General features: G+C 36.1%; 1 protein-coding gene across 1 annotated transcript in view; it reads left to right on the top strand.

Moving 5' to 3' along the window:
* Window positions 1–23,834, top strand: part of ANO5 (anoctamin 5) — a 68,436-nt gene extending 44,602 nt beyond the window's left edge. The window contains exons 11-20 of the mRNA XM_056106701.1: window positions 789–940; window positions 3,148–3,228; window positions 5,445–5,667; window positions 7,588–7,757; window positions 8,584–8,681; window positions 11,160–11,290; window positions 14,218–14,423; window positions 16,856–17,034; window positions 18,078–18,183; window positions 23,275–23,834. Of these exons, the coding sequence (XP_055962676.1) occupies window positions 789–940; window positions 3,148–3,228; window positions 5,445–5,667; window positions 7,588–7,757; window positions 8,584–8,681; window positions 11,160–11,290; window positions 14,218–14,423; window positions 16,856–17,034; window positions 18,078–18,183; window positions 23,275–23,484 (1,556 nt within the window). The 3' untranslated portion in view covers window positions 23,485–23,834. The remainder of the gene's footprint in view (window positions 1–788; window positions 941–3,147; window positions 3,229–5,444; window positions 5,668–7,587; window positions 7,758–8,583; window positions 8,682–11,159; window positions 11,291–14,217; window positions 14,424–16,855; window positions 17,035–18,077; window positions 18,184–23,274) is intronic.
* Window positions 23,835–24,526: the final 692 nt, after the last annotated feature.

Below are 24,526 nucleotides of genomic sequence, written 5' to 3'. Positions count from 1 at the left end.
TTATGTTAATGTTGCTTTGTTTAGTATTCTGTGTGCACTAGAAAGACATGAATATGTACGTCAAATACATATTACAAAAATACTTCCAGCAGCAAGATTATTTGTAGTGATATATACACATATATAATGAGATTGTGCTGTGAAATGGCTATTATATTTTCCGTAAATTTTCTTAATCTCAATAGAGTATTAAAATTGGTTGAATATTTTTTGGTAAAAGACTTGCTAACAAAATCATGGTGTTAGGAAAAAATCAAGTTTGGACTTCAAATCGTGGGAATAAAGACACAAACTAATGTACCTAAAAAGACTTAATCTTACATGAACTGACTGCCGTCTAAGGATTTATCTTGTATTATGTTGTTGTTATTATTGTTGTTACAGTGGGGAGTGGGACATTGGGGAGTAAAACACATTTGTTGCAATGTTAGGTGATAAATTTGTTTGTTGTGGTGGGTTACACTTGGAAGTACCAGGGATTGCACTTGGCAATGTGAATCAGTGCCAGGAATTGAACTCAGGACCTCATGCACATGCTGCATCTTCATTACTGCTGAACCACATTTCAGGCCCATCTTATGTTTTTTATATTGTGAGTCATTTCAATAATTATGCACGTAATTATTTCCAAACTAACAATTTTATAACTTTTTTATTAACATAATAGTACAAAACCATCAAGCAATCGAAATTACTGTTAAGATAAAGAAGAAACCATTCATACTCTTATACATTTTGTTTCGCCATCTCTGAATTGTATTTGTTTTTATACATTTCTTTGCCCATAGTCACATTGTTTTTGAAATTTTGGAAACAACGACAGGCGAGACTAGAATCTGATTGGGACATGGTGGATTTTGAAGAGGAGCATCAGCAACTTCAGCTGAGACCTGAATATGAAGCTATGTGTAAAAAAAGGAAAATTAATGTTATTACTAAGGTAGATTAAAAAGTAAATTGGTCATCATATCTCAGTGGATACACTGTTGTAAATTTTTTATATAAATTATGTGTATTTTAATTTGCTTTTGAGATATTCTACAACACATATCATTCAATCTTCTTGTTGTTAATATATTTAAGACACAGACAAAACTTAAAAAACTTAATGACCTCAGGATTTTTTCATTACCCAACTATAGTTATATTAATTATTGGACAGTGTTATTTAGTCTAGATACTTACTGCTCTCTGCCATTAAATTTTGACACAGACCCAAAGCATTACATCATAAGATGGTTTTAATACTAAGTGAAATAAAAGGTAAATGATTATTAGTGCATATGCTACAAGCTTTTTTGTGTATCTATGTGTATATACATAGAAATCATACTGAGCAATATGCACAAAAAAGTATTATATTAGTGGATTATAAGTTATTGTATTGCTCTACTGACATATTTGCCATGTCCCTTTTACTTGATTATACTGAGGTGATCACTTTATTGGTGTGGAGGGGAGAGGAAGAGTCTTTAGATTTGGGGAACTTTAGAAAAGTGAGCTGCTACTGAGTAATAAATTTGTGGTATGTTTTTACCTTTTTCAAGGGACAATGAAAGATAACTAGCCTTAAAAGAGAAAACTTTTGGTTATATGTTCTTAGGATCGCTACATTTCCATGATGCATAATCATTGTGTTATCTGACGTTAATTAAAAGGGAATATACTATCTCATACAATCATTTCAGTAGAACTCCATACTATGTTCAAAACACTATTATAATGGTACTTAAAATTATTTTTATAGTTTGTTTACTAATTATTAAATTGTATTGAAACATTACATCAAAAAGTCAGTAAAGAAGTCAAAGGAAAGAAACTCTGAAAATCAATGAGCAAATTACATAGTGGTTTGAAATTTAGAGAGCATGTTAAAACACCTTATCATAGTAATGTATAATGTGCAGTTTTACTATTTCACAAGATTGACAAAAAGTCAATGCTGGCTTATTGGCTTTTCCAAACATCATTGCCAAAAAATTATGTACTGAATTGTTCACATTTTGAAACAGTTGAAAACCGCCATATAGATGTGATGGTTGTGAAATCAAGAGAGAGCTTTTGTTCATGTGTTGTACTGATTCTTCACTGGTTAAGAATAATTAGAGGGCTGGAGTGATAGTCTAGCAGTGAGGGTATTTGCCTTGCATGCTGCCAACCAAGGTTCAATCCCCAGCATCCCATATGGTCCCTCAAGTTCCACTGAGTACAGAGTCAGGGATAACTAATTCCTGGAAATCTCTAGGTGTGACCCAAAAAAGCCATTAAAAATAAAAGAATAATTAGCGTTCTCACAGTGAAGTGTGTACTAGGAACACTCATACATGCCTGGAAACATACACATGGATATTAAAAATATGCAGACATTTACATGAGCTCTTATAATGCACATTGAACTCATCTGAACGCAATCATATAAAGGCACACATGCATGCATCATGGGGCTTTATTGCATTCTTGAACAACCTGTTCTGCCTACTGAGTTCTATTTGCCTGCTTCCCTCCTTGAACTTGCTTAATTATAAAATCTTATTTTTAAATAGAATTGAAAATTTTGGATTTCTGTTCATAGTCAAGTAGTGGCTTTATATTGAGTAATATGTGTCTGTCCCCTGATTTAGCAAAGACGGTCAACTTATATAACTACTCCTCTCCATTAGTGATTATAAAAATACAGGAAGATGGAAAAGCCTAGGCCTTTTGCTTTAAAAAAAATTGCAATCCTTTGTAGGTAATGCCTAATAAATAGATATTGACTCTTATTTGTGCAGAGCTACAGAGCAGTAGAGTTCAACTAAATTCAAATTAATTTAATTGGAATATAACTGTAATGTTACTAAGGGTTGTCCACACAGACAGCAGTCTTATGCATTTGATCTTTGATTTCTTACCTACCAGACTTGTAGTGTCAGTATTCGGGAAGCAATGTGTATCTATCATGCCTCATATTGCTACTCAGAGCCTTTTATATGTCTATTTAAAGGAAAGACACTATTGGTAGAATGGAGCTGTCCATAAGATGCAGGGGCCCCTTTTTAATGTTTTCTATTTTAACTGCTTTGTGACTTTTTTTTGCTTTGTGATTTTTCAGTTCCAAGAGTTCCAACTTTGAAGGTAGGTTTTTAATTTACTATGCTTCCTTCACAGTTACCAGAAATGGAGCCTTATCTGCCTCTACGTAAACGTCTTCCATGGTACTTTTTATCAGTAGCCACGGTGGCATTTTCGGTGAGCACCTTTTCCAATGCTAACATACCATAGAGCCTCAATAAGACTATCTCAACATTTTGACAGCTAAGGCCCTTGATTCCCTTTTTCCCCTTCTCTCAGTTTTTTTTCCTTTACGTCTTGAATATATTCTTGCATAAACTATTATTCATATAAGTAAACTTCAGAAAAAGAACTGAGGTAAGAGAGTTAATTTATCTTAAAGCCTAGCCACTCCTTTCTTTTTTTTTATCTTTTTTTTTTCTTTTTATTAGTGAGACATCATGAGGTACAGTTGTAGATTTACAAATTTTTGTGCTTGGGTTTCAATTATACAATGATCAAATACCCATCCCTCCACCAGTGCCCATTTCCCACCACCACGGATCCCAGTATCCCTCCCATCCCCCGTTCCCCCCATCCCACCCCGCCTCTGTGGCAGTTGTTCTCTCTCTTATTGGGTGTTATGGTTTGCAAAAGAGGCAATGGGTGACAATCATGTTTGGTCTATAGTGTACTTGCAGCATGCTTCTCTCATCCTGGGAGGATCCTCCCCCTTCTTAAATGTTCATTACTTAGGAAATAACTTAGGAACCAAAACAGTATAACAATTTGGTGTGTGTGTGTGTGTGTGTGTGTGTGTGTGTGTGTGTGTGTGTTGGGGGGGCAGGGGTGGGAGGCGGGGTCTTAACCACACCAAGTGGAGCTAAGATGCAACTCTCAGCTCCGTACTGGAGACTTTTCCCATCTCTGCTCAGGGTTTCATATGGTATCGGGGATCAAATTGGGGGACTGGCCACATGCAAGCGCCTTAAACTGGTACTATCTCTCCAGTCCTAACAAACAATCTGATTACCCATATAGAGGGTAGTTTTATTTATTTATTTATTTATTTATTTGCTTTTCTGGGTCACACCCAGCGATGCACAGGGGTTACTCCTGGTTCATGCACTCAGGAATTACTCCTGGCCGTGCTTGGGGGACCATATGGGATGCTGGGAATTGAACCCGGGTTGGCCGCATGCAAGGCAAACACCCTACCTGCTGTGCTATCACTTCAGCCCCTATAGAGGGTAGTTTTAGAAAAGAATATAATTTATCTTTATTTCCACTTCATGTACCTGCATGAAATAAAATATACCTGCATAAAGTAAAAAAATTAAAAATGCATTTGATCACAACAAACATACCATTTGATCACAACATACTATTTGATCACAAAAAAACATACTATTTGATCACATACTATTTGATCACAACAGACATACTACTAAAGTCTACTCTCACCTTGATAAAGACTTGAAAACCTAATTAACATATCCCATTTTGAGGGAGCATTAGATTAGATTAGATTAGATTAGATTAATTAAATTAGATTTCTCCTTCATGATATACTGTTTTTACCCTCTCTTTCTCAGTTTGTTGTTTCTTGTAGTTGTCCTTTAATTTTAGGGGGAGTGGTGTTGTTACCCTCTGAGAAGGTCCATAGTTGTTAAAGTACAAATAGTTGGTAGATGATTATGTAGATCAATCTGACCAGTCTCTCTTGAACCATAATATTTTACCAGAAACATTTCTTGTTAAAGATTTGTTTTTCCCTTTGAAATTCATTTTCTTAGATGATAAAATAGAGAGTGGAGGAAAGCAGGAATCAATTTCAGAGAGTCCTGAAGATAAATATTCTGGACTGTACTCACAGAAAGAATTCTCTCATTTACGTCTAACTCATTCACTTCAATTCAGTTCCTCAACTTTCAGAATAGAACCCCCACCCCCACCCCAGCAGTATACTAAGTGGTGGGATGTTCCAAGGGGCCACAGACTGGTACTTTTTTTTTCTGGAAGAAGGTGGGGGGGCAGTAGGTGGGGATGGCGGTGGTAGAATGATCCAGAGGGATGATACTAGCATCAGGAGCTATTGGGCACCTTTTCTGTTTGTTCTCTTAAGGTAGATTTTCTTGATTCTGGTAAGGGGACAAGGGGTGGTTGGCTAAATAAGTCTGGGAAGTTCTGGTTGAGAGAATGGGCAGTGGACACTTTTAGTTTAGATTTATCCAGCTGCTTCCATATGTCTTGTCTCTAACCCTGTGACTCTATCAGCATTCATTTCCTTACCTCTTTGGTGAGAGAGATGGCTCGGTTTGTTTTTTTGAAAAGAATTGTTTGTTTCAGAGAGACATGCAATCATGGAGGTGCAGAAACCAAAGTGACCAATGATTTTTTTTCCCTTTCTGCAGATGAGTCTTATCATTGTGTGCATGGTAGCTGTGATTATATACCGTCTCTCAGTGTTTGCTACATTTGCTTCCTTGATCGAAAGTGAATCATCCTTAAATCAAGTGAAGACAATCATTACTCCGCAGATAGCTACATCGATTACTGGATCATGCTTGAACTTTATTGTCATCTTGATCTTGAATTTCTTTTATGATAAATTATCTGTCTGGATTACAAAAATGGGTAAGCTGGCCATTCATTAGCATGCCCCAAAGAGGAACCTGGCTCATTGTTGGTATCAAAAAAGAGTCAAGGGAAGGAAAAACAAATAAACATAAATACCTGCTGATACACCAATGCCAGTCAAGTCACGACTTAACTACATCCTCTCTTCTCTCTACCCACCACAAAAGGCCTGAAGTTAGATTTTACTTTGAATGTTTACGTCTTAAATAAGCTTGAAATAGAAAGGTATTTGGTAAATCTTAATTTCTTCCACCTGGGTAATGACACAGGGAAACAACAACTTGAAAATTACTCTCAGGCTGAGTTTTTAATTGAAAACTGAAACCACTACTAGTTTGATGGATATTAAGTTTTTTCCATAGCTCAAGACCAGAAATATCTAGGGAATTTCATATTCCCACAAAATCCTTCATAAGATTTAGATATTTATTTAAAAATCTTTAAATTCATCAAGTGTTAAGAAAACTGTCCCCCAAATCATCTTTTCCTCATACCTAATCAACTCTTGAGTATCCCACCTACATAGAAGAGCCTGGCAAGCTACCCGTAATATACTCGATATGCCAAAAACAGTAACAATGATGGTCCTCATTTCTCTCACCCTGAAAGAGCCCCCAGTATGTCATCGGGCTACACTAGCATGTGACAGGAATGAATGGAGACGTTACTGGGCCCGCTCGAGCAAATTGATGAACAACAGGGTGATAGTGATAGTGATAGTGATAGTGATAGTGATAGTGATAGTGATAGTGATAGTGATAGTGAATCAGCTCTTGCTAAGCAGACACTGTTCTCTGGAGTTGCCTTCATAACTAGAACACATCAGTCCATTAAATGGTCACCTTCTCCACATCCTTCGAAAGGAATGCATTTCTCTCTCCAGGTCTTACTTGGGGCGGGAAGTTAATTAAAAAGGGGCTTAGATAAAGTGAAACAGGAACACGGCTTTGTCAAAACCACTGCCAGCTACCCTTTATGTATGGGGAACATGTATTCTTCAAATTATATCCTATCAAAATATGCAGTTTCAGGTTGTGGATTACGTTTTTAAACCTGTATTAGTTTACAGAAAGACTATCGGTGTTTATAGTATCCCACACTATATATTCAGAAGAACACAGAACTCTTTGATGTTTTGTGGGTCTGAATTTCATAATCTGTGTGACTTCATCCAAATATTTTACCACTCTGAATTCTTCTTCAATTGATCTGTTCACTAGGGGAACACTGAGTCTCTAGTATCAGAAATACATCTTCAATTGATCTGTTCACTAGGGGAACACTGAGTCTCTGGGATCAGAAATACAGGGACAGGGGTGGAGGGACTTCTGAATGACTGCAGGAACTTCGTACATAGGAGCTATAAAGGTTAACGTTATGGTAACCTTTGTTACCTAAACTGCAGTAAAATTTTTTTTTAAAGAAAGCTTAGTACAAATACTTTATTTATTTTATTTTATTATTAAATAATGTAGGAGTACTGCTATTTGTTCAGCCATTGGTTAAGCTGATTGAATTGGGCATGAACTCACATTACTTTTTTATTTTTTTGTATCACCGTGAGATACAGTTACAAAGCTTTCATGTTCGAGATTCAGCCATACAATGATGGAACACACATCCCTCCACCTGTGCACATTTTCCACCACCAATGTCCCAAGTATCAATACTCCCCCCCATACACACATACACATTGCAGTCCTCACCCTACCTCTATAGCAGACAATTCCCCCAATACTCTCTCTCTAATTTGGGGCATTAATTTGGACAAACATTTTATAACTCAATATTAGTTTGGTTATAACAAGAGACATTCAGAATAATGATGACTAGATACCACTTTTTTCCAGGATCTACAAAATTTAAAATAAAATCAAGATGGCTTAGTATTAAACCTTGGTATTTTTCACTTGCCAGAAATTCCTCGAACTTACCAGGAGTATGAACGCAGTCTTACCTTGAAAATGTTCCTGTTTCATTTTGTAAATTTTTACTCGTCCTGCTTCTATATAACTTTCTTTAAAGGAAAGTTTGTGGGCTATCCTGGAAAATATGTATATTTGTTTAATACATGGAGAAACGAAGAGGTAAGAAACCCCTCAAGAGGTGATTGTGGTTTCAGTGCTAGCCACTAAGCAAATATCTTTTGGAGTGCCTAGCTCTAACTCAGATTTTTCCAAATTGCAAGACAAAGCTAATACATGGACTCTATCCATGAAGAGTAAAGGCCTTAGGGTTCTGTCATCTAATACACATTTCATATCCTTATGGAATAAAAGTTTAATTGTGCCTATTTTGTGGTCTGTAAAATGAGATACATTTCTAGAGATTTTCTCTAAAGAATGCATAAATATGGAACCAGAAAGATGATACAGTGGGTAGGGAGCTTGACTTGCATGCAGTTGACCTGGATTCTATACTCTAAGCAACTATTATGGTTCCTTGAGCCCTGCCTGAGCACAGAGCCAGGAGTAAGCCCTGAGAACAGCCATGTGTGACCAAAAAAAAAAAAAAGAAAGAAAAAAAAGCATTTCTAATTGGTGTGTCTCTCTGATGTGGAAGAATACCAATCAAAGGTTATAGAATTAGACCAGATCAGTGATTGCAAATCAATCAGTGTGTAGCCAGAGAAAATAGCAACTTTGAATCCTAACTCAGTTATAGAGATTGAGAATTTTCTAAGAATGAGACCTACTTAATGCAATCCAGGCAGAATTTATGCTACTGGTCTGTCATTCATTGGGGATCATGCTTGATACTCTTGAACTAAAAATCTCTTTTGTGTTTTCTTAATATGCGTTCCAACCATAGCTATTCATGTTCTTATAATCTGGTTTGGAGTTAAAATATTTAAGTTGGTGTGAAAGCGCATCTGTCATCATTCAGTTGTTTTTCTTCTTATTTCCTGACTAGTGTGATCCTGAAGGCTGTCAAATAGAATTAACAACTCAGTTGCTTATCATAATGACTGGGAAGCAGCTCGTTGGAAACATTAAAGCAGCTGTTTATCCGTATGTATGATTGACTTCTATACACTTTAACATTATTGTCTTTTTCTCTTAAATTCTTTGTTGTGCTTATAGCACTTTTTGTGTGGAACTTGAAGTGGCACACTTGTTTGTAGTACATAGGAGTATACTTGTGGCAGGTAGGGTTATAGCTAATCATACCAAGGATTGTGCTCTGATTGATGTGGGACAGTGTCAGGGTTCAAGCCTGTAGCCTTCTATGCAAATCACATAGGCTATGAATGAACCACATCCTGAGCCCTTAAATTCTTAATATAGGGGGAAAATTTTATATGGCAGTTCAAACATAATGTCTTACACATGTGGGCACATGATTATCATTTGTTGGAACGTATCTCTTACTACTCTTCATGATCTATTTACAGTACCCCTTATGTAATATAGCAAGAGCAGGGCTTTTACTAAATCTTCATTCTCTGCGGAGATTTTTTGATCCCTGCAGCAATACAACAGTCTCTATTAATGTGGATTTATAATAAGTTTTGCTGTTTTCTGGAGCAAGTTTTACCAACAGATTTATCTATAGAAATATTTTTGTTATCCTTAAAACTTAGAAACCTTCCTTTATAAATTACAGGTCCATCTTGTCATAATTCATAAGAAAAAAATAGTCTGTCCTTCTCATTTAACTTATGTTATAGTTCAGTTGTTTCAGTCAATATAATGGTATTTATAATGTTGTCTTATTATTTATGAAACTATTATGGATTTAATCACTTTGTAAAGATTTAAATTTCTGCTTGTAGGGGTTTTTAGGGGGCTACACCGAAATGATCTTCAGGAGACCCCAGTATTCCACTGGCATTTCTAGGTCATCCCAGATGCTAGTGCAAAGCAAGAGCCTGAGAATGCTCTGGCTGTGCCCAGGGATCTTCAGGGCCATACCCAGTGATGCTTTGGGTGCATGTGGTACTGGTGCTTGAACCAGGTTTAGCTGCATGCAAGAAATGTAACTTAAATTTTTTACCCCTCGACTGTCTATATACCTCTGCAATATAAGTCTTAAAAATCGTGTTAGATTAATTTCTAGATACATTTAGTATTTGTCTCCATTTCATGATCTTATTAAAATTATATTTTCTAATCTGTGGTGTTTAGTTATCAAGTATTTCTATAAAACTAAATTGTTTGTCTAATTTTATTAGGGATTTCTATGCAGATAATTCAGTAGTATTACTGTAAATAACCAACTTTCTTCTTTATTTCCAATTCTTTTGTCTTTTCATCCTTGTTCTGGTTAGATTTTAGGTAGAGTAGTGAATGTAATCATGAACATATTTTATTTTTCTTCATTTTACAGAGAATGTTTACACTATTTCTCTATTAGAAATAATGCTATCCCCAAGATCTTAGTAGATAACTTTCAAGATCTTAGTAGATAACTTTAATCAAATTCAGAGAATTTTTCTCTCTTTCTGCTATTTCTATCACAAATAACTTTTAATAGGTGCTTGAAATACATAGCTTTGTTATCATAATTTTACATTTTCTTTTAAAATCTGCTAACATGATATTTTATACTGGCCTTCCTTCCCTCCCTCCCTCCCTCCGTTCCTCCCTCCCTCCCTCCCTCCCTCCCTCCCTCCCTCCCTTCCTTCCTTTCTTCCTTCCTTCCTTCCTTCCTTCCTTCCTTCCTTCCTTGTCTCTCTCTCCCTCCCTCCCTACTTCTCTCTTTCTTTCTTTCTTTCTTTCTTTCTTTCTTTCTTTCTTTCTTTCTTTCTTTCATTCCTTCTTTTCTTTTCTTTCTTTCCTTCTTTCATTCTTTTCACACCCGGCTGTACTTAGGGACTTATTACTGGTTCTGTGCTCTAGGATCATACCTGCTGGTGCTGGAAACCTTATACAGTGCCTGGAATCAAACTGAGGCTGACCGTATAAAGGCAAGAGCCTTAGCCTCTGTACTAACTCTATGGCCTCACATAGATTTTTCTGATTAAAAAACATTTTGATTCTCAAAGGAGACCAAAATTATCATGATACATTCATTTTTTGAAGTATAGAAAAAAATTAATTAGTATTTCATTTAGGATGTTGCATATATTTTCCTGTGTTGAATGAGCTTTATATTTTCTTTGTTGCATATCTTTTCTTGTGAATAATTTTTTATTTTTTTAAGTGTCCTGACTATCATGACAACATAAGAGTAAAATAGTTCAGTGGTGACCTTGTTTTCACATCCTCTTTAACAGAACTGTCTCTGAGTAGATATATTTTCATCAAGAGAATCGGGCTTTTTTAATTTTCTTAATCAACCCTGTAAAAGACTTTTTGACCTTAGCAAATGTTATGAAAATAACACTGAACTTTGACTTGAACATAAATGCACTCTTATCTCTACTTGTTCTGTTAGCTCACTGCTCGACCTCTTTTTTTACTGGAAGTTTCTAGATTCATCATTCTAGTCTGCTGACTCAATTCTTTTTAACTCTATTGTATGTATTTTGGGGTCACTTTCAACAGCATTACAATGAATTGGTGGAGAAGCCGAAAAGCTAAGTCCAACTCTGAAAAGCTGTACACTCGCTGGGAACAAGACCATGACCTTGAATATTTTGGATCTATTGAGCTATTCAATGAGTACTTAGAAACAGGTAATATCCAACCACTGTCTTGAACCACACTCTCAGATTAAGAAAAATGAAATTTTTAAAAAATATATAGTTTGTGGGAAGCTATGCCCCAAATATTTGTGCTCAGGGGACCATGCAGAATGCCTGGGCTTGAACCCAGGTCTGTTGCATGCAAAGACAGTGCTTTACACATTATACAGTCACTTCGGCCTTTTTCCCCCATATTTTTTTTTGCTTTTTTTGGGTCACACCCGGCGATGCTCAGGGGTTACTCCTGGATCATGCACTCAGGAATCACTCCTGGCGGTGCTTGGGGGACCATATGGGATGCTGGGAATCGAACCTGTGTCGACCATGTTGGCTGCGTGCAAGGCAAACACCCTACCCGCTGTGCTATAGCTCCAGCCCCTTCCCCCATATTTTTAACCTTGCTTCCTACATGTCACACATAGCAACTGTTCAGAAAGTCATTAATGGTAAATGAAAAGATATAATTGAGGCCACTTATATGACTTTCTCAGAATATTTTCTATCAGGTGACCTTTTCTTCTTCTGTAAGGACTATTTTTACAATCTATTCTTAAGACCCCTAGAATCTTGGTGGGATGAAAGAGATAAACTGAAATTGTTATTCTCCATTATAATAGAAATGGGATGCGTTGATTCAAATAGCTTTAGGACAAATTGAAAAAAGTTTGTCACTGTCACTGTCACTGTCCTCCAGTTGTTCATCGATTTTGCTCAAGCAGGCCCAGTAACATCTCCATTGTGACAATTGTTACTGTGTTTGGCATATCGAATATGTCACAGGTAGTTTGCCAGGCTTTGCCGTGTGGGTGAGATACTCTCGGTAGCTTGCTGGGCTCTCTGAGAGGGGCAAAGGAATTGAGCTCAGGTCAGCCATGTTGGCCGCTTGCAAGGCAAACACCCTACCCGCTGTGCTTGGTTGTAAAATTATTACAACCATTGTTGTAAATTATTCCTACCTTGAGGGATGCTAATGCTATATTTTTAATATGTAAGTTTTAACTGGGTTTGTGCACAAATATTTTAGGGGTTACCACAAATTAAAATATGCCATTTATTTAAATTACAATAAGAGGTTAATTTGGATATTTTATGTACCTTATTCTTAATTTTGAAACACTGTATGTTGAAGTAATTATTTGCTGCATTTTTTGAGGATACTAAATATTGTGTAGACTAATCATCTTGCAATGGGTCTCAAAATGTTTTGCTAGCCATCTGGGATTTGAACTTAAAAAGTTCAAGCTTTTTCTACATTTTACTTATAAATTTTGTGTTTTTTGGTACAGTAAAAAGACAGAAAGGAAGGTATTTTGTTCAGTTGCTTTAGTATATGGCAGGACTGGAGCAGTAGTACAAGGGTAGGGTGATTTCTTTGCAGGATGCCAAACTGGGTTCTATATCCCACAGTTGGTATGGTCCCCTGAGCCTGTTAGGAGTGATTCCTAAACACAGAGTCAGGATTGTACCCTGAGCACTGCCAAGTGTGCTCCCCCCCAAAAAAAAATACCCAAGTATATGACTGGATTGATGTTTTTGAGGAAGTCTTTTGAAAAAAAATTGAAATGTGGAAATACTCGAGATTCATCTAAAAATAAAGGTCTACTTGAAGATTCTTTGTTCCTTCAATGAAATACAATTTCAGTATCTCTTATTAGTTTTCTTCATTCATGTGGAAAGTCTAGACTAGCTATTTCCGTGTTTCATCCAAATCAGAGTTGTAAACAAAAGGGAAAAAAATCCTAACAGTTACTTCTTAGTGGAGTAAAGAGTGTGAAACATTTTAAAAGATGTCAAAAACACCACAGTTAGCTCAAAAAGCTGGACTGCGTGTTTTGCATGCAGGAACCCTGGGATTGATCCTGGCCACATGGTCCTTGATCACTGATGGAAACTGTCCTCTAGCACCACTATGTGTGACCCCAAAATATAAAAAGGTGTTAAGAGAGTACGAAAGATCCTGGACAGAATACTTCAATAGAGAAAATGTGTATTCTGCCAGCATGCATTTTATGTGTTGTTTTTGATGTTTTTCATGATTTGTTTTCCCATTGATTCTGAAACAGCAAGCTGTACACTGCCCTTTTCTCTGTTAGCATCCTCAAATGCTAAGTAATTATTTATCTAAAAGACTTTTACTTGTAGGGGCCAAAGCGATAGTACAGTGGGTAGGGCGTTTGCCTTGTACATGGCTGACCTATGTTCAATCCCCCGCAGCCCCTATGGTCCCTATGCACAGCCAGGAGTAATTCCTGAGTGCAGAGCCAGGGGTAAGCCCTGAGCATCTCTGGGTGTGACCCAAAAAGCCAAAGGAAAAAAAAAAAGACTTTTACTTGCAGTTCATAGAAATGGCTCAAAGGGATGGAGCACAAACTTTATATGTGGAACTCCTGGTTCAGAGTATCATGCCTAAAGTAGCTCCCAGAACCTCTGGGCCTGGTCACAAAACAAAGCAAAACAAGATAAAACATAAGACTTGTTGCTGAGTGTACTTTTATACACCATCAGAAGCAATGACATGAGTCAGGCATTTTCCTTGATTTCACAAAGTAGATCGATTGTCATGAGAACAACTCATTACTCCACCAGTATAAAAATAACAATATAGAGGCTAGACCAGCATAGACCTATAGAAAAACACAACAAAAAAATTGATATCTTTCAGATAAGCAGCATTCAAAAGAAACAGCAGGGCAGGATCCAATAGGCATGCACAGTATCTCATCCTTTTCTAGGAAGTCCAGTAAGAGATTATGATTCTTCCAGAAAGGAGGGAATAAGCAGGTGGAAAGAGTCCTGGAGTGTTTTGTTGATGTATATTCCTCCAAAATGAAGAAAGTGCCAGGAGTTAGGCAAATTGTGTTCCTTTACCCTTTTATCCTTCAAAATAATGAGTTTCTGAATTTTTTTTTCCCTAACAGTTATCCAGTTTGGATTTGTTACATTATTTGTGGCTTCTTTTCCTTTGGCTCCTCTTCTTGCACTCTTGAATAATATTATAGAGATACGACTTGATGCCTGGAAACTTACTACTCAGTACAGAAGACCTGTAGCTGCTAAAGCTCATAGCATTGGTGTTTGGGAAGACATTCTCCAAACAATGGGTTTCCTTTCTGTTGCAACTAATGTAAGTGGACATAAATTGATGGGATGAATTTGTATACTTCCCCTTCCCTGCTCGAGGGCTTGGAAAATATGAATGACAATTAACTGTCTTTTCATAATGATGAAAATTCATAAAGATATAAAACACCCCTAAATTTGTATGCAGTAAAAAAACACAGGTAAATCTATGACATAAAAATCTCCTAGAAAGATCAGAACAATTTTAAGTTGTTCTTTTCAGAATATTTTATTAGTTTCATAGCATATGTAAGACATAAAGTAAATAATAGTACAAATAATTTTAATAATAAAACCTCACCTTGGTTATATATAAAATTTTATGTTACCAATGAATAACATGTTACCTACATCCAATGAATAACATGTTACCTACATCATTTCCTCATTTATCCTTTATTAAAATTGAAAATAAAGGTAATTGTCCTCAGTCAGAAATTCAATATGCACATTTACTGATAGCAATGTATAAAAATTGAAGTTTATAAAATTGCAAAAAAAGAAAACCTAATGATAGCTTTCTTACTTCTTTTTTGGGGGGTGGAGTGAGGTTATGGAGGTTAGAGACATATCCAGAATGCTAAAGGCTTTATCCTGGCTTTGTGCTCAGGGATCACTCCTGGTGAGGCTCAAGAGACTATATGGGGTGTTGAGGATAGAGCCCTGGGTCAGTAGCATGCAAGGAACAAAATAGACATTGTACCTGCTTTACTATCTCTCTGGCCCAGTATTCTCACTTCTAAGTAAATTTTGTTGTTCATCGATTTGCTCGAGTGGGCCCAGTAATGTCTCCATTGTGAGAATTGTTGTTACTGTGTTTGGCATATTGAATACATCATGGGTAGCTTGCCAGGCTTTGACGTGCCGGCGAGACACTCTCAGTAGCTTGCGGACTCTCCGAGAGGGGTAGAGGAATAGAATCCGGCTCGGCCGGGCTGGCTACATACAGGTAAAATTTATTCCAATACAGACTTCTTCTAATAATATGCCTTAATTACCCCAAGTCACTCAGCGTGGTGCAGAAATAGGCCTTGAGTTTGGAGAGCTTACAAAGGAGGCCCTGGAGATGGGACTAATGACCCCAGCAGAGCAGAGAAAATCAAAGCAGTGTCAAAAGGATAGTGTTTAAAATTTTAATTGAAATATTCGACAAAAATAAAAATCATGGCCTAAGAGGTAGTACAAGGATGACAGCACTTGTTTATATGTGGTAAACTATAGTTTGAGTCCTGGCACCACAAATGATCCGCTTAGCACTTCCAGGAATGATCCCTGAGAACAGAGCAAACTGTAAGCCCTGAGCATCACCAGGTAAGGCAAAAATATTAAAGGAAGAAAATAAAGAAAACCAGTAGGAACCAGATAAAATCACAGGCACAGAAAAATCTAAAGCAAAAAGCGCTTGTTTCATTTAAAAACATAATAAGGGGGCAGAGAGATAATACAGCAGGTAGGGCACTTGCCTTGCATAAGATCAACTATGGTTTAATCCGTGTCACCCCATTTTATCCCCCAAGAACTGCCAGGAGTGATCCCTGAGAACAGAACTGGAAGTAAGTATGGCCAGCTAACCTACTAAGTATGGCCCCCAAACAATTGATAGAAAATATGGCTGAGCCTGTAACATATGTCAATAGAAAATACAAAGAATAAAGATATAGTCATAATCAAATTAGAGAACAAAATTAACATAATTATTCAGTAAATTAATGTTTGGTTAGTTGAAAGAGTAAAACAAAAATGAGAATTTCAAACAAAAACAAAGCAGTTACAGGTGTAGCACCATCTTCCCGTTGTTCATCGATTTGCTCGAGTGGGCACCAGTAATGTCTCACAACGAATTGTGAGACTTGAGTTACTGTTTTTAGCATATCAAATATGTCACGGGTAGCTTTCCAGGCTTTACCGTGTGGGCAAGATACTCTCGGTAGCTTGCCGGGCTCTCAGAAAGAGGTGGAAGAATCAAACCCGGGTCGACCGCGTGCAAGGCAAATGCCCTACCTGCTGTGCTATCGCTTCAGCCCAGTTACAGGTGTAGTTCGGAAAATTAGGAGACAGTAGCATATGTGCTTTTATCCCCAAAAACAGTAAAATATTTTGAAATGATAAATCTTTCGAAAACAAAGTTTGCCCACGTTGTGTATATTTCTGAAAAATGCATGGGCATAATGACTATAAAGTGCTATTACTTTTTAATCTACCACACACAAAGCCAAGTGGTTTTTAAATGTACTCAACTAATCTAAAGAAATATGCTATTTACACCAATGTAGAGCTTAAGCAAGAATGAGAAATATTCTTTTTCTCTCTTCCCTATCTCCCCAGTTAACATGATTTGTTATAGCACTTTAATAATTTTGCATCCATGTGGCACTTATGAGACTTTAAGGAAAAAAAGCTAGATTTTTGACTAATTCCTTCTGCTTTGTTCTTTAGGCCTACATCATTTCATTCACGTCGGACACCATTCCTCGTTTAGTTTACAGATATATCTACTCAGAAGATCCCCAGGAACCTCTGAAAGGATATGTCAATAACAGCCTGTCAGTATTCCTCATAGCCGATTTCACAACACAACCAACACCTTCAGAAAAGAGAAACTTCACTACTTGCAGGTTGCCTTTTTAAACTTTTTAGATTTTCTTACGCTCATTTTATATAATAAATTCCCTCTATCGGGGCTGGAGCAATAGCACAGTGGGTAGGGCATTTGCCTTGAACAAGACCAACCCGGGTTCGAATCCCAGCATCCCGTTTGGTCCCCTGAGCACCACCAAGAGTAATTCCTGAGTGCAGAGCCAGGAGCAACCCCTGTGCATTGCGGAGCCAGGAGCAACCCCTGTGCATTGCCAGGTGTGACCCAAAAAGCATAAATAAATAAATAAATAAATAAATAAATAAATTCCCTCTACCATGGTTTACAATGCAAAGAATTTACTCCGGTAATTAAAAATCTTGGATAAAATTCTAGAATCAAACATTATGTGGCACTGATACAGAAAAGTAGAATATCTATATACTAAAGAAAAATACATGAAAATGTAGTAGCAACTTTTTATTTTTTTATTTTGAAAAGATTTATTACTAATAATATTTCATGGGTCTGTGTTGTTATAAATCTTGATCACGCAACAAGATGCTATTATGTGTATTTAACATACTTGAATTTAACCTTGTATGTTTCAAAATTATGAGAGTGAAATACTAGTGTAGTCACTTCACCAGTTGTTCCATTTAAAGAATTTCTTGAACCATGCAGAAAAGAAGTGTAAAGCCTGTGTCTCTTCTATGTGAGAATATTTTTAACCTGGAATTTAAATATATATGTATAATTATATAATTATATTATTTATATGAATAAATCTACTCATAGTTTTTATATGTTAAGATATAATAATTACATGGATATCCCTTGTTTGCTTGTTTGTCTATTGAGGAAGCATAACATAGTGTTTAAGAGCAAGTGAACTGGTGTTAGAGTTGTTAATGTCACCATTTTGGAGCTAAACTGAATCTGAAAAGCAATCATTTCTTAGAATTTTTAGACAAAAATGAACTCATAAAGTTGACCGCTAAAACAAGTCAAGAAGTACAGTGAGGAAACTAACAGCCATCTGAAGCAACAGCTAATGTTTTGCATTAACTTCTATTTTTTCAGGTATAAAGATTACAGATTGCCTCCTGATCATGAGCAGAAGTATGACCATACTAAGAAATACTGGCATGTCCTTGCTGCAAGGTTTGCTTTCATCATAATGACAGAAGTAAGATTTTCTGAACTGTGTTTTAACTTAGTCTATTTTTCCCCCAGAAGGGTTTCTTCCCTCACTCTAACTACAGCTCTCTCCATCTTAGACCGTTTTTGATTGCCTCTCATAGGTCTTGCCTTTAATCAGAAGGAAGAGTGGAAAGATTTCAGAAATTTTGTCCTATGTGAGATTTCATAGGCCCAGGTATCCTCATTAGTTTTTCTATATTTTGAAAGGTATCTACTCAGAGAAAATTAGTGTTCTCAGTAATTATTTTGTTTGAAGAAGTTGTTGTCACAACAAAACAACCTAAGACTGCTTTTAGTCATAGATTTCCTATTACTCACTAATCGCTATTGAATATATCGACGTGATAGCAAAGAAAAGAGACAACTACAAAGAAATATGACCTCTTCATGGAGGTCAGGAAAGGGATAGAAAGAGGCTACTTTATTTTTGTTTTGTTTCCATTTTTTTTTACCTGGCTGCATTCAAGACAAATTCTGTGCTCTGGGTTCACTCCCGGCAGTGCTCAGAGGTCCTGAATGTGCTGGAAACGGTACTGGGGTCAGAAGCATGCAAGACAAGTGTCTTAATTCCTGTGCAGTGCTTCCTGCATGGGGACTCACAGATCTCACTAAAACTTTTGTATACTAGTTACAGAAGCAATAATAGTAAATTTGTTAATGAAGGAGCAGTAAAGCCTGGCAAGCTACCCATGATGTATTCTTGTTAATGAAATGTTATTATTCTCCCTTTAAAATGGGTATGAAATTCAGAAAGATTATATAGTTGGTTTAAAGATAACCAACTAATATTAAAGCTTGGTTTTAATGCCAGATTTCCCATTGCTGAACTCCTGTTCTCTCCCACTGTATTTTCTTTTGTGAAATATCTGGTAAAATTTGAACATAAACCATGTGATTAAAAAAATAAATAACAGAGTTAGTACTTGATTAAGATACAAATTGAACAAGACAAAGCATAAAATATGAATACCAATAACAGAGAAGTAAATACTAGGCTTATTTTTTCACTATAAATTTCAATAGAAACACTTTAGATTATATGTATAACCTTGAAAAAACTCATTAAGAATTGATTGAAACATATGCATACTTACACTAGAAGTGTTTTATTGGACTTTGTGGGATGTTAGACTATGTGGGATGCTGAGGATCAAATCTGGGGGGGGGCAAGGCAGCACTCTTCCCATTGTACCATCATTCTGGCCCCATATAATGTATTCTTACATGACATTCCTCCCCAATTTATTCTTCCCTCTATTTTTTACTTTAGTTCTTAATGAATTTATAACTGTTATTGACACATTTTCAATAAAAGTGAAAAAGTTCACTGAAAAATGATCTCTTTTACAGACTATAGTACATGGGTTAAGGTGCTTTACTTGCACACAGCTGACCCTAGATCAATTTACAACATCACATTTGGTGCCTAGACACCACCAGAAGTGACCCCTGAGGACAGCCAAATATGACCCAAATCCCTTCCCCACAGAAAAAAATAAAAAAATAAAAACACTGGTTTTTATTTAATTGAATCACTGGTAGATATACACTTACAAAGGGTTTCAATCATACAAAGTCTCAACACCTATCCCTTCACCAGGTTCCCTCCCACCACCCTCCCCCCACCTTTCCTTCTCTCTCTTTCTCTCTCTCTCTCTCTCTCTCTCTCCCTCCATCCCTCCCTCCCTCCCTCCTTCTCTCTCTCTCTCTCTCTGTCCTCTCTCTCTCCTCTCTCTCTTTCTCTCACTCTGTCTTCATTCTCACTCTTTAATTTTGGGCATTATGTTTTTCAATATTGTTACTTAAAGAGTGTAATGTATATCCCCTTACCTCCTTTCAGCACTCAGTTCTTGTCCAAGTGATCATTTCCAACTCTCCTTGTCATAGTAGTCTCTTCTCTGTCCTAACTGCCTCCCCCATCCCTACTTTTGACAAGCTTCCAACCATGGACCAGACTTCCTGGCCCTTGTTTCTACTTCTTTCGGTATTAATTTCATACTGTATATTTTTTATATCCCACAAATGAGTATGATTATTCTATGTCTGTCCCTCTCCCTCTGGCTCACTTAATTCAGCATGATACTCTCCATGCCCATCCATTTTTAGCAAATTTTATGGCTTCATTTTTCCTGGTGGCTGCTTAGTATTCCTTTGTGCAGATGTGTCATAGTTTCTTTATCCAGTCCTCTCTCCTCAGGCACTCTGTTTGTTTCCAGATTCTGGCTATTATGAATAGAGCTGCAATGAACACAGAAGTGTAGATGGCTTTTCTGCATTATTTTGGGGTCCCTAGGGAATATTCCCTGAATGGTATTTCTGGGACACATGGAAACTCAATATATAGCTTTTTGAGGAATGCCCATATTGTTTTCCAAAAAGATTGGACCAGTCGGTATTCCCACCAACAATGATTGAGAGTCCCTTTCTCCCCCAGATTCACACAAGCTCTGGTTGTTTTTGTTCTTTTGGATATGTGTCACTCTTGGTGGTGTGAAATGATATCTCATTGTTATTTAGATTTGTACCTCCCTGATGACTAGTGATGTAGAGCATTTTTTCATGTGCCATTTGGCCATTTTGTGTTTCTTCCTTGAGGAATTTTCTGTTCATTTCTTCTCCCCATTTCTTGGATGTGGTTAGATTATTTTTCTTGAAAAATTCCACCAGTGTCTTATATATCTTTGATATTATCACTTTACCAGATGGGTAGTGGATAAATAATATTTCCCATTCCATTGGCTGACTTTGTATTTTGGCCACCATTTCCTTTGAAGTGCAGAAGCTTCTTGGTTTAATATAGTCCCTTTTGTTTATCTTTGCTTCAACTTGCTTGATTAGTGCTGTTTTATCTTTAAAGATACCTTTAGCTTCAATGTCATGTAGTGATCTGCCTACATTTTTCTCTATGTATTTAGGTTTGATACTGAAGTTTTTAATCAATTTTGATTTGACTATTGTACATGGCATAAGAAAGAGGTCAGAACACTTTTTAGATTAGTAAATTTTACCAAGAAATCCTTTAGAACTTTAGTTTTATTATTGCCATTATTTTTAAAAAGCATATCACACTTTGACTGTTATCCTAGGTCTTCTCTTTATCTTCTTGAATGGTCAACATAATACTTTCTGCAATACATTTCTTCTATTCATGGATTACTACTTCAGTTTTGATAATATAGTATCTAGGTAATTTTCTGTGGAAAAGGATAGGCAATCAATTAGGGGGATATTTAATATTAAAAAGTTATTTTATATTTTGGAGTCCTCTCATGTTGAACTCAGGAGACCAGAGAGCCCTACTTATGAATTTTGACCAACTGGACTGGTCATTTAATGTAAAGGCCCAAAGATGCAATGCTGCTCAGGTTGTGTGGTGCCTAGGATTCACTGGGCCATCCTTTCAGTGTCAGAAGTTCATAGAGCCACAACTATGCACCACTGATGATTGAGGGAATCCAGAATAGAACCTGGTTTGGGTGCATGCGTCCTAACCACTGTACTAGTTCCAAATCTCTGAAAAGTTATTTCTTTCTTCAGAAATGATTAAATGATATGGATTTCAAAATCAAAAGTCATTTTCCCTGAAAAAATTTGTTCACATTTTCCATAATTTTTGTAAAAAAGTGTTGTTCTATTTTTCCGTCTCTCTCACAGTTGTGATATAATGCAGTGCCTCTATGATTCCTAATCTTTAATTTTTTTCATTAGCAAAATTTGGGAATTTTCTCCTGTTTCTCTTTAGTGAAACTTAACTCACAATTTATTATTCATTGATATTCATTTTCCCATTTATTCTTGTTACCCATAGGTCTGAAGACATCCTTAGCATTCAAATTGAGAAAATTTACTTGTTTTAGCTCCTGTAAATTTTCATCTTTTCTCTCTTCTCTGATGATTTTTCATCTTTTTCTGGAGTTTTTCTTGTTTTGACATTCTAGTTATTCATCATTCCCTCATATAAATAGAGTCATATTTTTGCCTTTTGGGCTATTACTCTGTTTTGTTTTTCTTTATTTTTGTGTTTGCTCCCTCTATTGTCTGTTTTCTCTTAGCTCCTTTTTGTGTTTTAAAGTCTTTTCCTTGTATGTTGCAGATGTTCTTACATATTTGGTGATTCTTGACAATCTACTCTTTTTCAAGAATAAAACAATAAAAGAGGATTATAAAGTTGGTGTACATATAGGAGAAATGCCAATTGGTGGGTGTCTATGTAGGGTGGAAGACGTATTTGTAGTTCTGATTTCATTGACTTCTACTATTTCCCAAAGAAAGAAATCCCCAAAACCCTGTTTGGTATTTCGTAATTCTCTCTGTCCTGAGAGCTGAGCAATGCAGAAGGGACTAGTGATCACGCTGTGCTTTTTGAAAATTTTCACATAGTTGTCCTGTTTTCATTCTGGAACCACATCTCTGTCACCTGCTGTATCCAGAACTCTATGGAAATTTTTTTTCTGGCTTAATTTTCTTCAGAAAACACACTATTTATTTTCTTCAGAAAACACACTGTTCCTTCAAAGCAATGTCTGCATAAAGAGGGAGAGAAGTTCTGAAAGTTAAAATGCTTCTTAAACAGATTTTTAATAATTCTGTTCTCAATACTGTCCAACCTTTACAAATTCAAAAGTCATTAATATTTTCCTCCCTGTGTTTTCCTATTTATCTAAAACAAAAGTGGTTTTTGCCCACCTTCACTGTATCACCAATTGAAAGTTTAATTCCTGTCTTATTTGCTCTCCTGAATCAATTACTGTCTCCTCTCTTTCCATTTTATCTTTGTGTTATACCATTTAAAAATTATTTTATAAATATCTTATTAGATTTTAAGAATGTAGCATTGAGTATATTCAATGGCCAATTCCAATTGGAATTTCTGTAATTAAACATTTTACCATAAATGCACTTGTTTGATGTTGATCATTATAGACAAGTTCCCGGATCAAAACACAACTTCTTGCTTCTGTTGTACTAGCTGTGTCACAAACAGTATTTTTAATGAATGAAATGACTTGTAAGAACTTTCTACTAATAACATGACAAAAATAACAGTTTCTTTGATTTTCTTTTATTTTTCCTCTAGCATATTGTGCTTTTACTTAAATTTTTTTTGGCCTGGATGATTCCGGATATTCCAGCAGACGTTAAGGACAGACTGAAGAAGGAAAAGTTAATAACAGCTAAGATTATCCATGATTTTGAATTTAACAGATTAAAAGAGAACTTGCTATCCAATTCTCCTGAATTTAGCAAAGATAACGTGACTGAGGAAAAATTAGAAGAGGTGGTTTAATAAGCAACCTAATCAACATAATGAAAAGGAAGCTGTGGTCTGTATGACTTGGTAATTTTCCAAAATTTGGTGTAAAGAGATCAAAAACCATGAGTCAGTTTAAGCGCTTCTTGTTCTTTTTATCTTAGAGTTTTTAGCACATTGATAGCCAGTTTTCTCAGATTGAAAGAATGCTACCTGTCAATTTACTGGCTAGACCCTCTCAAGATATTGTTTTATTGGATTTTACAAATGATTGTCAAAATGTAGATAGAATCAGAATATTGAAAAATTATGGAACGTTGCCATTTGAAATTAAACACTGGATTGAACTGACCCGTTAGTCCTCAGTGAATCTCTTCATTTTCATGGTCTTCTACTGGGTTGCTTTACATCTTCTCTCAAGAAAAATACTGAAGGTCTGGAGCAGTAGCACAGCGGGTAGGGCGTTTGCCTTGCACACGACTGACCAGCTTCCCATATGGCCCCTTGAGCATTGCCAGGAGTAATTCCTGAGTGCACAGCCAGGAGTAACCCCTGTTCATCACTGGGTATAACCCAAAAAAACAAAAAGAAAAACATTGAAACCCAAGCACAAAATTTGTAAGTCTACAAATGTACTTCATGGTGTCTCACTAATAAAAATTAAAAAGAAAAAAAATAAAAGAAAATACTGAGACAAAGGAAAATAAGTGAAGATGAAGATTCCTACTGAAATATAGCCAATTTGAGCTATTCAAAATTAAAAATGAAATCAGATGACATAAGAAAATTCATATAAAAATATTGGGTAAATATCATAGTTACTGTTCGTTCTTGAAATCATCCTAAGTTACATTTTCACTTGCATCATAAAGACTGAGCTATAGCTATTTTATTAGTTATATATGTGTTATGAAATTTGATCTCTATTTAAAGTAATTTAAATATTTTAATGAATTTATCATTTTGTTGTACTATGCCATACAATGCTCAGTGTCTTGTTCCTACATCTTTGACTTACCCAAATTGTATGAGTGGCCATTTATTTGATTTGATGTAACATCTCAAATGTGAGCTTGTT

Source organism: Sorex fumeus, unplaced genomic scaffold (assembly GCF_029834395.1).
Source record: "Sorex fumeus unplaced genomic scaffold, SorFum_2.1 ptg000007l, whole genome shotgun sequence".
Lineage (NCBI taxonomy): Eukaryota > Metazoa > Chordata > Mammalia > Eulipotyphla > Soricidae > Sorex > Sorex fumeus.
The sequence above is the reverse complement of the archived record's forward strand: the minus strand, read 5'-3'. Positions and strand labels throughout refer to the sequence as shown.